This window comes from Poecilia latipinna, unplaced genomic scaffold, assembly GCF_001443285.1.
Source record: "Poecilia latipinna isolate Pla-1442-1.1 unplaced genomic scaffold, P_latipinna-1.0 Scaffold208, whole genome shotgun sequence".
Classification (NCBI taxonomy): Eukaryota; Metazoa; Chordata; class Actinopteri; order Cyprinodontiformes; family Poeciliidae; genus Poecilia; species Poecilia latipinna.
In genome coordinates this window covers 427,064-441,994 of record NW_015112824.1, presented here as the reverse complement: position 1 = coordinate 441,994, position 14,931 = coordinate 427,064, and the positions used below count along the sequence as shown (strand labels likewise).

General features: G+C 38.5%; 2 protein-coding genes and 1 long non-coding RNA gene across 3 annotated transcripts in view; all 3 read right to left on the bottom strand.

Annotated features, from left to right (window-relative positions):
- LOC106946830 (beta-1,3-galactosyltransferase 2-like) overlaps nucleotides 1–880 on the bottom strand; it is a 16,413-nt gene extending 15,533 nt beyond the window's left edge. The window contains exon 1 of the mRNA XM_015031473.1: nucleotides 662–880. Within this exon, the coding sequence (XP_014886959.1) occupies nucleotides 662–708 (47 nt within the window). The 5' untranslated portion in view covers nucleotides 709–880. The remainder of the gene's footprint in view (nucleotides 1–661) is intronic.
- A 5,712-nt stretch (nucleotides 881–6,592) lies between these two features.
- Nucleotides 6,593–7,469, bottom strand: LOC106946829 (uncharacterized). Its single transcript, XR_001424837.1, has 2 exons — nucleotides 7,156–7,469; nucleotides 6,593–7,125 (listed from the first exon to the last, which is right to left on the bottom strand). It is a non-coding gene; the product is annotated as an uncharacterized LOC106946829 (long non-coding RNA).
- Nucleotides 7,470–7,768: 299 nt separating this feature from the next.
- Nucleotides 7,769–14,931, bottom strand: part of LOC106946828 (zinc finger protein GLIS2-like) — a 29,936-nt gene continuing 22,773 nt past the window's right edge. The window contains exons 3-7 of the mRNA XM_015031472.1: nucleotides 14,535–14,749; nucleotides 12,310–12,495; nucleotides 10,700–10,833; nucleotides 10,289–10,407; nucleotides 7,769–8,629 (exon numbers count right to left, since the gene is read on the bottom strand). Of these exons, the coding sequence (XP_014886958.1) occupies nucleotides 7,944–8,629; nucleotides 10,289–10,407; nucleotides 10,700–10,833; nucleotides 12,310–12,495; nucleotides 14,535–14,749 (1,340 nt within the window). The 3' untranslated portion in view covers nucleotides 7,769–7,943. The remainder of the gene's footprint in view (nucleotides 8,630–10,288; nucleotides 10,408–10,699; nucleotides 10,834–12,309; nucleotides 12,496–14,534; nucleotides 14,750–14,931) is intronic.

The window sequence follows — 14,931 nt, the reverse complement described above, 5'->3', positions numbered from 1 at the left end:
TATTTTTTTTTTTTAAAAAAAACTGCCCAAACCCCCCTGGCCTTTTTTGAAAAAAAAATTTCCCTTTTTTTTTTTTTTTTTTTTTTTTTTTTGTAATTTTTTATGTGGAACATTTATTTATTTATTTATTTTTAGGCTATTGCTGTAGAATCAAGACGTGTCTTCTTTCATAGAATCTGTCTGACAACATGAAGTAGGCACAAAGATCTCAAAAGGCAACAAACTACAGAAATACGAAAATGTTTGATCAGCAAAGTGATTGAGATCCCTTCATCCATGAAGATCAGAAACATTTTAAAGCCATTTAAAGTCACAACAGAGTGGTGAACCTAACAAAGCTAAGAAAACAGAAAGAAGCACACACGGAGCACCCCAAGGCTCAATCCTGGAGACAAGGAAAATTAATAAATGCTTAAAATTAAAATGCCGCTTGTATTATAACGGAGCTGGCATGGCCTAAAAATATATATTTTTTAAAAATCGCTTCAAAAATATTAAAGTCGGGCAGAGAGGATTTGACCAAGTTAAGATTTACCTCTGATATAAAAAGTAACAGCGTGTTCTCTGTGGAAGAGATCAGGCTGTAGCATGTTGAACTACAATTCCTTCTCCAGGTTTGTTGACTGAAGTTTCAGTGAGTTCAATAATTCAGAGCCCTTACCTTCTCAGGCCAAGTTCTCCATCCGAACCAGCGCCTTGGTCCCCCATGGCTGCTGCTGCTGCTGCGAACCGAGCCGACCCGCTCCGAGCCTCCGGGTTCAATGGTCGCCCCCCAGTACTGTAGCCTCTCACCCGCGGAAGGGACGAGTCATTTCTATGGACAGGTGTACAACTTGCTGCAGTCACCGGGGGAGTGAACACTTCAACTTCTGCTAACACGGAAAACGAAAAGAAAAATGTGAGGGGCGTGATACTGAAGAAAAGAACACACCTCCAATTGTAATAATGAAAAAAAAAACGTTTCTAATCTAAACTTTCAATTAAATTAGGCTCCCAAACCGTCCATTCATGCAGGCTGCGCTTTATAAGATAAGTTTTATGTAATTTGTTAGGGCTGAGTGAATTTTATTATTATTATTATTATTATTATTATTATTATTATTATTATTATTATTATTATTATTATTATTATTGTAGCCTAAGACTGTTTTTATGCAAATATTGGTATGAAGTTTGTAAAGTTACACAGTAAACACTTAACGTTTGGTTTGTTTGGGTGTTCATTTTTCAAAGTCATATTTTACTCCTACAGTAAAGCTGCAAACTTAATATTTAATTAAGTTAAATATTTAGCTTACAAACCAACGATTTGACTTTCAAATTAAATATTTCTGCAATAAAAATGCCAGTCTTACTTTAACAGCGTTCACACTACCTGGTGTTAAATCAGCATTTCTGAAAGAGTTACAAAGTTTGCACCCATTTTTTTTTTTTGATAAATTAACACCACACATTGTTCTACATTCAACAACACCAGGTGTCACATGAACGTCACAATTTTTACACTTCAGTTACCATTTTTATTTATGTCTGTTTCAGCTAATGAAAATCTCAATATCAGTTTTAGTTATTTTGTTAGTTTTAACATTATTTTTTTTTCTCTTCATTAATTTGTCTTTTGCTTTTGGGGTGACACCATCTACTTCGCTGAATGACCTTTCACCCCACAACCAGGTCATGGTTTTCTTACATGCATAAACTGCTTCTGTTATGCTTTGTGCCTAATTTGCACAAATTTCACCAATATATTGTGAGTACATGGGCGTCATTTTTTTTTTTTTTTACATGTGAAGCATTAAAGTGGCTTAATCATTACAAAAGCTTCCGTCTTCTGGCTCTGAGCTCTCAGGCCTCCTGACGGCTCAGTGACAAATAACCAATATGCTGTTTTATGGCTCTCCGTTAGTTTAAAAAAAAAAAAAGGTTCAGCTCTCCGGCCTTTGTCCCTTTGCTGCGGTCGGGCTGATCCGCGTTACGGCTACCGGTGACACTCGCTAAAGCTTGAACAGCATTGTGTTGCAGCCTTCACAGATGCCAGATGGCTTTTTTCCTTGAAATAATAGAGAAACGGATATTAGAAAGCAGAAGGAAGATTCTGAGAAAGAGGAAATTTTGAAAAATAATAGTCACTCATTTATTGTCCAATAAAGGTAACAGGAGTGAGAAGTTAATACTAAAACCGTAACAGAGGAAGTTGGAAAGCTACGCTCCAGGAACTGTCAAAGTTTTTTTTAAACCTCTTTTAATTGGACAGCACTTTACCAAGTAAAGTACTTGATCGTTTCTATAGTCTGGCCCCATAGATTAGAGCTAATTTACTTTCATTTGAATATTAACTAAAATTGTATATTTATATCTACAATTACCTGCAAACTTAAAGGTCACACACCATTTGTACTTCGTTGAACAGGTTAGGTTAGGTCGATGCATTATACAAAACATGATCGTTACATTTTTATGCACAAAATAATTCTTAGATAAGATTTTAGTCTGCTCACTTGAGCTCCTTTCAGAACAAGATGTTTTAAGGCGTCTTGTCACTTTAAGTCCAATAAGTCATTCCTGGCCACGACCCCCAAACGCTAATTCAAAGTTTACACTCGGATGTGAAAATGGCTGCAAACGGATGCAGAGTTATGCAACCATACATCTTTGAAAAGCAGAAGTGGATCCTCCTGCACAACCATCAAAATTGCGAGCAACTCGTTTCTGGATGTGTCCAAATCTTCTAATTTATTGTTTTCATGCTTAATTTCAGTTATTGATGGTAATTTAAAAAGAAAAACTGAAAGCATGGTTGGAAATGTTAAATTTACATTTTTTTTCCTTCTACCGTTTCATTATAGCATGAATAAATATCAGGAGAATCAAAAATATGAATAAATGTAGTTTCAGTGTGAAGCTCAGTAACTATAGATCACACTTCTATTGACTTTGTCCTCTACAGATCTGAACCGTGGAAAATTCCTCTAAAAGAGAAGTCAGAGGACGTAGAGGAAAACATCCAGAATTCGACATTGCAAAATGTCTCAATTGTAAATACCACTGTGACTTGTGGATGTCAAATTTCTGTGTTAGCTGTTCGAATGAGGTAAACTTATTGTCTATATAAAGATCATATAAAGAAGTTTGGAAAATATGCTGTTTATGCTTTCCTGCAGGATCAAGTTTCCACACTGAACAGGATTACATTACCCTAATACATCCACCAGAACCAGGTCATCATGTTCTCTGCTTCTACGAAACAGAGTAATCTGAAAGGTTCGTTGCAAACAAGACCTGTTTTACCTGGTACTACACCTTCTCAGATTTCATATGTTCTTTCCCAGGCAGGGAAAAAAGATCCTTCACAACTACAACGCATAAATCATAAAGTCGTTAAAATAACATAATATTTCTCTCCTCTGTGATTCTTATCTGTGTGCATCGGGACTTTCCTGAGCTATCAAAGAGACAGGAAAACGTCAGATAACTGACCGTTAGCGCATTCAAATTTTACAACCTCTGATCAGTGAAATAATTAATATTTACTCTAGCTGGGTGGAAAGGCGTCAGTAACATTATCCCATGTAAACGCAGCAGCGTTTGCTTCGTCATTTAACCTTTACAAAGTTAAAAGCTCCAAGTCTAGTGAGAACTATATATTCTTCTTAATAAATGTCACATTAGTTCTGTTAATGACAGAGGGAGTAAGGCTTGGATGAGAGAAAATAAGAAATGAAAAGAAATAACTGAATCAAAGATCCAAAACAACACGTCATGATCTCTTTATTTTAAATAAAAAACAAACTCAACACAGCTGAGTGTTCAACAAATACTCACAGCTCGATTTTGATTAACATTTCTACAAATTTTGTGGCTAGCATGGCGTAATGGGCCTATAATTACCCTTAGGTATGAGGAAAACGCCCATGGTGGTTTGATGTGTGATGGATTGATGAGTTCTTCTTAATTAATTAGCCTGGTTCTGTGTGGTTTAATGTTTTGTGCATATATCACATAGCCTAAAAATGTGATTTTTTTTTCTCTTTGAAAGTTGGCATTAAGTACATTTATTTTTGTAATTTCAATTTGCGCAGACGTCTTGTCAATGGAAACGCAGTCAGCGACAGGAAAGAATGGGCTTTTCACGTCGCTGTTTCACAGAAACAGTTTTTTTTTTTTTTTTAAAAGCATTTCCTTGAACCTCGTCCCAGAGCTCTGCGGTAACATGAATCTTCAGGTTTTCCAGACGTGAAAAGCTCGTATTGCAGGTCAGACAGCCGTGCGGCTTGTCATTGGTGTGAGCGCAACTGTCAACTAGTATGAAGTTAACAACCATAAAATGCACTTTATTCTAACAGAAAATGATGTGTCTGGCGTGTGCATCGTGATGCAACCTGGTAACGCTCTTAAATAAAAGACAAAGGAGATCAAAAGGGTGGGAAGTTACTGGGCCACACCTGATCTGAAGAGCTTCACTTTCTTTGCTTTTCATTGTGTGTTTTGTACACAGCTTCTGGCGTTGAAGCATCTCTCGTTCCATCGAAAAACATTTGACACCTGAGAGGAGAGACGCCGAGAGAACACAAGTCAGTAAATGAAGCGACATAATTCGATTTGGAACAGTAAATGATGGAGCCTCTAAAGAGCCTCTGTAAAAGTACAACCTACTTGTCAGGCATTCTGCCACTCAGAAAAGCTGTACCTGTCGAAATTCTTCACATTTTATTTTAATTGTCTTTCGATGGGATTTTTACGACATGGCGTCCAGGATAAAGTCTCACATTAATTTTACTCGCAAAAGAAGTTTTCTTTTGCGTTCCCTCGCAATAAGCTTATATTGCTTACCACATCATGGCTGGTCTACAGTCACAAATGTCAATTGAAAATTTCAAATATATACACACTTAAAGAGCCTCGGTGAAAACGAGTTTATTCTTAACTCTTTGGTGGATAAAACTGATTGAAAATCGATTTATTTACTGCATGCTTATGTCTGTCAGGTTGAGGTGGACCTCATGGAAACATCCCTTTATCCGTCCTTCTCCGTGCTTGGATCCTCTTCTTACAACAGTGATAGTTACATTTCTAATTAATGTAGACGGATGGAGTCATTAAAAGCAAGATATTAAGAATCATTATATCGCGTGTGATACGTGTCTTAAAATCCAAAACAAAGTTCCCAAAGAAAGTGGGAACATTTCAAGTTTTTCTCATTAGCAATTGATGTAGTAAGTATGCCGGGCCAATGGGTGGCGCTGTAACACTTCCAAAAAAAGGACAGAAAGAACAGAATGCTTGATTTTTGTGACGTTTTGAAATGAATCAACTCTGGAAGCGGGTTTCTAAAACGATCGTTTCTGCTCTCCAAAGACGGCGAATGCTTGTAGACACACAGGCTGAACGACAAAACGCAAAACGCTTGAAGGCGACACCTAAAATCGTCTCCGAAATTTCACGAGGAACTCAAATGATACCAAAGCAACAAAAAACAAGTTTTGCAAAAATTAAATAAATAAATAAAGTGGGAGGCAGGCCATTTTGATTTTCTTTCTATGTTTTTATTGACAGATCATGAAAACATTTGATGTCGATGAAAAGTGTTGCAAAGGGCCCTGATGTCTTGATAACATCTGCTGTCAGATTTTTTTTTTTTTTTTTTTTTTTAAAAAAAAACTTCAAAACTTTTACATGGGAGGAAAAAATTTTCCGTTTATATAATTCAGATGAAACACAAGGCACTTGGAAAACGTTTGATATACCGATTACCGTAAAGTCATGTGCAAACAGGATAAATGAGCGCAGGTACTGGCCGCCTGTGGCCATTGTCGAACTCTTCTAGTTTGTTTTTTTTTTTAAGAAAAGGAAATGTTTCTTTCATCCTTTTAGCGTCTTTGGCATTGCTTAAATTGTAACTGGTGCTTCAAATTATTCCCTATATTTGAACAACAACAAAAAAAGAGAAAATAATAAAATGTACCCATTTTACACAGCAACAGACAAGTAAATAATTGCGATAATATTAGCAGTACAACTTTGGGCACACTGGCAGTGTGTGCTGGTTTAAGTAAAACATCAAAATTCCTAACATGCAAACTACATGCAGACGGGTTTTAATGTGGATGGGTTTTTTTTCTTTTACACTCTGAGGATATCAAGATATCATTCAGTTTCTTAGAATCTGCTTTTCTTCATATTAACAGTCACTTGAAGCAGATGTGCATTAACACACACACACCTTTGTCTTTCTCGATGACCAATCCGTCGTTGAAAAGATGCCAGGCTGATCCTGCCTAGATCGTTGTCTTTGAATGCAGCGACAAATAAGCTATCGTTAAAAAAAAGTTATCCCTAAATACAGGAGTTAACCATAACCCTACATTCAGTTGCGTCAAATTATTTTATTTTCCTATTGTGATCTGAAAAAAGAAAAAAAACATCACAATGTCTGTATAATGATGCAGTTTCTGTCTCGCCATCATGCACGAAAAGGTGCCAATTCGATTCAGAGGAGCTATAAGAGAAACTAAGCAACGATGCAGCTGAGATCCACAGTAGCAGTACTGATAGGTCGGTCAAGCATCTAGTGGAGTAAATCATAAATTATATATTTAATTAGACCTTTCGGGACTCCCCAGAGGGCTAATTAGTTTCCTTCCTGTGGGCCGGCGGGAGCGCTAAGGTGAGCTTTTCACACACAGCCACTTTTGTTCCAACACAAAAACCAAAGACACCCTGTTATCATGGCACAGGTGTTCTGTAGCACATGGAAAATTTAGATTGATAGAAGTTGTAAAGCTGTAACCGTACTGATCTCCCAATTAACCTCCAACCTATGTCGTATCACATTTTCGCCTTTTAAAAGTACCGTAATTTCCAGACTGTAGGAGCTACTTTTTTCACACGCTTTGAACACTGCGATGCAGCTGGTATTTAGCCAAAGGGTTTCGACAGGCTGGAGTGATGAAGAGGATGGCATAAGACGAAATTGACGTTGAGAGCGACAACAAACTTCTTCAGACTTTTTCTTTTGTTTTTTAAAGTTAGTGGGCGTGTCTTTCATTCGGATGCTCTCTGCAGTCTGGATGTTACGGTAATTCAAACCTGCTCCATTAAACAATCAATTAACTTAAGTAACTGATGCTAAAAAAAAAATAAAAACATTTTCATCACGTGGTGTGTTTTTGTTTTTCTTTTTACTGCCAGATAAATTCCACACTGTAACTATATTAAGCATTGTGCCACTGTTCCGTAAGTGCAAAGACGCAGCCGATTTGTCAGGCAAAAGTCTGTGATAAATGTACCTGGAAATCATAAGAAAATCCAGTAAAGGGAAGGGATATACGGTACAGTGCAAATATTATAGACAGGTTCAGGAAAATATAAAATTAGAATGTTTTCAATATATACACACAATTGTTTTTTAGAAGCAGAAGCCCAATTTCAAGGTGAGAAATTACAAAGTCAAATTTCTTTCAAGTCATAATTTATATATATATATATATATATATATATAGTTGTTACAAAAAAGATATATATAGTTGTTACAAAAAAGATATATATATATATATATATATATATATATATATATATATATATATATATATATATATATATCTTTTTTGTAACAACTGAAGTTAACACAGTTACTTGATTGTGTTATAAAATGGCATTATTAGCATGAAAAACATAATACTGCCCCTTTAAAAACCATGTGCAAGGGTACTTCTAGAAATTGATGTTGTTTTGAAGGGAAACTCAAAGAGAACTCCCTCTTGTGTTTTTAAAAACATTCTTGTCCAGGCATGTCTGCAATGTTTGCACTGTACCATAACCGAGTAAGTTCATCCAAAACTCACAGATTTCCTAACTGTGCAATCAAGCCATGATAAGATGTCATTTGGTTCCATTAAAATCTGATCCTCCTCCAAAGCTGCGATATTCACAGTGGTTCTCACAGCTTAACTAACAGCTGTTGGCTTTAGGAAAAATGTGTTTGAGGGAACAATGACCCAAGACAAAGAATCCCCTGGTCTGGGTCCCTCTCCGACAGACAGATTGAGAGCCTCGCCCTCTTTTTTCCCCTGGTTTTCACTGTCTCCCTCTGGCTCCTTTCCTGTCACCTGACCCAGACCTCCCAGAGCTCCCAGCCCCAGCATAGACGCGGCAGAGAGCCTGAGGTGCAACAGCGCAGAATCGGAAAGGCCGAGTGGACTGATCCCACAGCGGCCGCCTCCACTCATGGAGAAGATGGGCGCTCCGTGGTGATCCAAGGCCCTGGAGTGGCAGAGAGCGGAGAGGGGCAAGGACGTTCCAAGGCTGCTGAGAAGAGCTGCCGCTGTCCCTGGAAGGATGACGTGCCCCCCGCCTACGGAGGGCAGCTCGGCGGGGTTTTGGTGTCCAGAGAACCCCAGCCCCATTCCAGTCCGCAGCCTGGGAGAAGGACCCGACTCCTGGGCGACAAAGTGGCCGTGGGCCTTGATGTGTTTCCGCAGTGAGCTGGGATCCGTGTAGCGTTTCAAACAGCCCGCCATCTTGCAGCAGTAAGGCTTGTCCACATAATGGGTGCGCGTGTGCTTGAAGCGGTCGCTGGAGTTGGAGTAGCGTTTGTTGCAGCCTTCATAAGGACAAATGTAGGGCTTCTCGCCTGGAAGTAAGAAGAGAAATAGATGTGAGAAGGTTGCCTGAAGGTTGCAAAACTTTGCAAGTAAAGCCTGGTGACCCGCCAGGCTTACAATACACTGGGGAGAAATCTTGGATTTGTTCAAGAACATTAATAAACGAACAGCATGATAAACAGCAATAAATTAACCAGACAGTTGTGGAGAAGCTTAAAATAGGGTTAGCTTCTATAACAACATGCAACGCTTTGAATATTTTACAAAGTTAACAGACTGAATAATGAGGAGCATTAATAAGAGAAGCAGATCTATGTTAACTCTAGAGGAGCTGTAAAGATTCACAGCTCAGGTAAGTCTACACATTAACAGTATAACCTATAGCACTCTACAAGTCTGATCATAAATTCCCCTGATGCCACAGTGAAGGGCACACATCAGAAGTGAAGAAAATTATGATTTTAGTCATAAATTTTGTTTCATTTTTTTTCTGGGTTTTTTTGCAGGTCCAAGTGACCTGCAAAAAAACAGGCCACATAGCATAGAAGACACATAGGGAAGATCTTTGGTTCTTCCCTCCCACTCCTTTGCTCTTGGTTGTCTCCCTGGAGCGAGATTGAAGACTGTTACAGGGAATCTTACTGGCTAAGCTCCAAGTGCAGCAAAAGTTGTTCAACAAAGGGTCCACTCAGGGTGGCTAAAAGGAAATTTGTTACACATGCATCTGTTTCTCAAACAGAAAGAAAATGTCGCTGTCTCTGATGCTTCTAAAGTCACATAAGGTAAGTAGGCAGCCATTTCCATTTAGACAAGCAAATATACCCATCAGAGAGAAATAATGAATGAAAATGCTACATCAATTGAGAAAATTTTAGCAACTGGTCATTGCTATGTTTCAATTCAACAAAAGAAGTTTATGTAGGAGGATGAAGTTAAATATTCTGCAGCTGTCCAGATCGAGATTACAGAGTCACCATTATAAAACCTCAGCAGCTGGAGCAGGGGCCCCCGGGCCCAGGAGAGAGGAAGAGTTTCCATTCGTTTTAATGTCTGATCACAGACTGGAGAAAGTGGACTCTCTCCTGTTTAGTAAGGTGCATGTAGAACAATAAAGAGGTGGTCCCCCTGTAAATTATATAGTCGGCTTGCCCAGTCATTGTTTCACTCATAGTTTTGCCGATATATTCTCCAACTGTTTTCTAGGTAAAACACACTAACCGATACGCTCCTTCTCTCCGTCCGTCCGCGCGTCCGTCTCCCCCCAAAACCCCCTGCGGAAGATACGTGAAAGAGCACACCAGCTGTACACACACAGGGGCCAGGTAACTATCGCCCCCCCCCCCCACCCCAACCCTGACTTTTTCCCCCCCTGACCCGGGGGACTGGCCAACGTGACCTAATTTGCTTAATATATTTACCTAAACAAACTCCTGAAATTCCCTGCTTCTTAAAACGGATGACAGGTTCCAAGAAACTGTACCACGGTTAACATTGTTAATAAAGAACAATAGAAAGAAAGAAGAATACAGTGTATTGCAATGACAATTTGATGCAATGCCAAACATTACAGTCAGTGTATATCTTTACAGCAAGTCAATACTTTTGCAGTACTCTATAATGTTAATTTGAATAGTCTTTCGCATTTCGTATTCAGTTTGTTTAGATTTTCGGGTGGATGGGTGGCTCACCTGTGTGGGAGCGGGTATGAATCTTCAGGTTCTCCAGACGTGAAAAGCTCTTGTTGCAGGTGGGACAGTGGTGCGGCTTCTCGTTGGTGTGGGTGCGGATGTGAATCAGCATTTTGTACCTGCAGCGCAAACAACATAAAGTTACAACCGTCATACGTGTGCTTTGCTGATGCTGTAGGTGTGTGCATCACCCAAAAAGATTTGGCTTAAAGAATTGCTCCTAACCGGGACATGACCTTTGGTGGGACACCTAGGTTTGTTTATTCGAATACTCTCAAACGTTCTTTCTGGACAACTTCTCTTTAAAAGGTCATTAACGTGGAAGATTAGTCCACACCCAATATATCCTTTTTCCAACAGGACATCAGGTGTGAATAGCTCAACCCTTTGTCCCTTGTGTGTGCACCGTACCTGGCGTTGAAGCCTCTCCCGTTGCGGGCGCAGCCCTCCCACTGGCAGCAGTACCCAGAGTCTTTCTCGGGCTTGACGTGGAAGTCGTTAATGTGATCTACCAACTCCTGGAGTGAGTCGAAAAGCAGGTGACACTGGAGAGGACAGAAATCAGTGAGGGATGTTGTACAAGACATTATGTGACAATAACTTATTGGTTAAATCAAGTCTGCCATATTTGCACAGGACAGTTCGGCAGCAAGGGAGTTCAAAGTGCTTTACATCACAGGAACATAAAATGTAGTTACTAATTATTAAACAAGCAATAAACTGCCATCAAAAAAATCACAAAGCAAGCATACGTCAAATATGTTGGTCAGTGTTCCACTTACTGCTAATCAAAGGCAACTATCTAAACTAAAATCTAAACTAGTGACACTGATTTCAAGAAAGTCAGTGTTCCAGCGTGTTTGCAGTTTCCTCGAAGTTTTTTCCTGTTATGTCTGGGATTGTTGGAGTTGTTTTGGGTTTGTTTCTTCTGTATTCATTAAAGAATACAGAAGAAATCAGGTTCTTTTGATTAGATCAGCCTTGTTTCTGTTTTACTTTATTCAGTCCTTAGCTAGTGATTCTAGTTTGTTTATTTCTTGTGTCTAGTTATTCTTTTATATTAGACTTAATTTCCTAGTCCCCAGTGTACCAACACATGGTACACCATGATTAGGAGACTATAAAACACTGAATGATGTTTCTCCATTTTAGTTCTGGTTCTGGTTCACCTCTTGTCACGTTTTCTCAACCAACGATTGTTTTTCATTAAAACTGTATCTTACCCAGGATCCCCTGGAGATCAGCTCTCTACTTCCAAGACATATGAAAGCACCAGAAATGGTTTTAAATATATTTATACTCTATCCACTGCCTTTTATCTCAATGTGTAATCTCAATAATTCACATTTTAAATCAAAACACTAACATTTATATATTATTATCCATGCGTAATAATTTCTAGGACTTTCTATTTACATTGACTCCTAATTTTTCATTCACATTTTTTGATATTCAGTATTTTATTGTCAGGAATGGTATGTAATATAGCTTAACTTTCTAACTCTTGGGAATCTTAGTCGTGTGGTTTACATGGTTGAATGAACATATGACGGGTTCATTCACCCTGTGTCAATCATTAGACATTGTTATAAAACTTAAACACTCTTCTAATTAAATTTCAGTGGGAGGTGTTGGAAAAATCTCCTGGCTATTTCTTGTAGACGTTATTTCAAAGCGAGTAAAAGTACACAATGTTTCACACTTGGCAGATATATATAACTGATTTTACAAATAAAAAACTTTGCTCAAAGTTCTCCAACATGTTATGCATAAGTTTCAGTTCAGTATTGGTTTCTGTTAAGTGTAATATTTAGTGCTTACTACTCTGTCTTTTCTTTTTCTATTTATTTGACTATTTGATATTAATGTTATTATTTACTTATACCACCACCTAGTGGCCAGAGTTACAGCTGCAGTTTTTTTTCCACACTTGAACATCAGACGTATCAGAAACGACTATTTCTTTAAATATTGAAAGATAATTTTGATCAGACCTTGCACAAACTGAGCAGGAATTTTACCTTCTTCCACCGACAGGCCAGCTGACCTTCCTGCGAGGGCTCTGGGGAAACGGCTTTCTCTCTGTGCTGGCCGATAAACACAGAGGAGGAAAAGCTGTAGCCCCTCTGCAGGCTCCTCATGGGGAAGTAGAATGGAAATCCGGGCTGAGAGGCTCCACCATCAACGCTGTGATGCCAAGACGCTTCCTACCAGAGGAGACGATCACACGGAGAGAGGTTTGAGAGTTCACACAAACTGCCTTCACATTACACTAAAAATGAGTAATTCTATGAACGGAGGAAAAGTTCTTAACTTTAACCTGTTCTTTTGCACTTTTAAGATGCTTTAAAAATCTCTTAATACTTCCAGGCACTGTTAGGGATCGATTGAATTCAATAGTAATATTTTTCTTCTTCTATTTTTTAAAATCCCAAATGTTACAGCTGAACAACAAAAACATAAGGAAAAACTAGAAAAAAATCCATTGCTGTCCTTTTTGCAAATATGGAACAAATTTCTTTTTATAATCAAAAGACACAGTTTCTTTCTGTTGCATCTACTGCCCCCTACTGTTAGATCTGTTGTCTGACAGCTCCAAGAACTGTTTTGATGCTGTTGAAAATAGGAACATCGTTTAATAACTTAAAAAGAAAAGGAAACAGCAAAAATAATGATTCCTTTTGAAAAATGACAGATTGATCAAATTTATTTAAAAACAGAAACTGAGGATTGGCTTTTGGAGTGATTGAGACCAGTTGGTAAAAGGACTTAGAGAAGAAAAAGAAATCTTTGGAAAAACCTCTTAAAGTTGTCAGCTTAAAGTTTAATGGCTCAAAAAACGTTCTTGTGAGAGATTTAAGATTTAATCTTCAATAAAATAAAAATTAAAAAAACATGCTTTATTATTCATAGTTGAAGCACGTCTACAATTTGACTTATCTCCGATCTCTGAACAGCTGGACTCAGACAAATTAAATAGCATATTTCACTATTTAGAAGAAGAAGTCAGGGGTCGATGTGACGCACGTCAAGTGGATTTTTACTCAAGTTTACTGGATGAATCAAACGAGGACACAGATCTGAAGATTGTGGTGTTTTGTAAAATTTTGCAAAGAGCATTTTTCATTTCTGTTTGTGAAACAAATTTAAAGGCAAAATTCATTTTTAAGTTTAAAGATGTGACTCGGACTGCTGTGCAAAAGTAATAATTCAGAACAAAGTCAATCATAATCTACGATTGTATCATTTAATGTTTATAAATGAATAAAATAAGACATAGCATGCTTTACTTGGACTAGGACAAGTCATGATGAAGTATCTAGCTGTGGTTGCTGTGTTGTCTGGGATTTGCACTCGTAACTAGGCAACAAGTTTCCTCTTTTGGTGTACACGGCTTGCAAAACTGGGTTTTAAACCACACATAATATTCTTTTATCTAAAAACTCTGTATTTTATTGCGTAATCTAAGTGTGTTTTACCTGACTTGACCTTCTTTGTTTTTGTGCAGCTGTGCAGAAAGCAGCTGAATCACCAGACGTCAAATTTTCCCGTCTCAAATCCAAGAGATTTTTTTTTAAATAAGAGATTAGCTTTTTCTTTAGTTTTTGTCCATTGGCGCCATATTAAGATTAGTTTTTAAATCTACCTACAGGTGTAAAAACAAACAAACAAACAAACAAAAAAAAACCAGTAAAATGCAGAATCTACCATTTCATAATTTATCAAACGAAAGACGTATTCACTATGGAAATGTGAATTTTAATTAAGTGTATATTTCTTTTAAGATGATGGTAAAAACAGAAGAAAACCATCGGTGATCCTGCTACCTAGCCTAGCATTCACAACACGCTCCGCCAGCTAGTAGAGAGCAAGAGGGGAACTGGAGTGGGAGTGAGCAACGCCACACCAGATTGTGATTGACAGCAATGAGACCCGCCTCCTGGCTCTGATTGGTTGTTTCTAGTTAGCAATGAGAGAAGTCAGAGGAGCTCAGTTTTTTTTTTTTTCACAGATTACCTGTCTCCTGCCAAACTGTCACAACATACACAACATATAGTGACAGTTTCAACACACATGTAAAACTATACATATGTTTTGTTTTGTTTTTTTTTAAAGTTACATACTGCAGCTTTAAAGTCAACAGTCAAAATGGTTTCAAGCTAAATACACACTCAGTGCTGCCGTGGCCGTCTGATGTGACTGTGTGCATGTCGCTGTGTGTCACTGTGCAACCAGCGGCTCTTACCCGAGAGAAGAGGTGAGGCTGCGGGCTGCTGCTGCTGCTGCTGCTGCTGCTGCTGCTGCTGTGAGGGGACTCCAGGGGCGATGGAGGGCAGGGGGACGAGGGGGAGGACGGAGACGGAGACAGGGAGAGGGCCCGCTGAGAAGACGGGGACATGCTGAGGTCCATGGCTGGAGGGGTGAAGCAGCAGCCGGGTCGCTCCTGAGAAGACTGGGAATCTGGATCAGAAAGTTAGAGGTTAAACTTTAGTCTGTTTTATGTCAGACTATAGAGCGGTTTGCATGGGCCTGTATAATCACATTTACACTAAGTGGTTCCTGCGGGTGCTTTAATTGACCTTTAACTTTTAAGTGTTTAAGCTTTAAATTCTGTTTTTGTTTTTTTGTAATTTTTCTTTCTC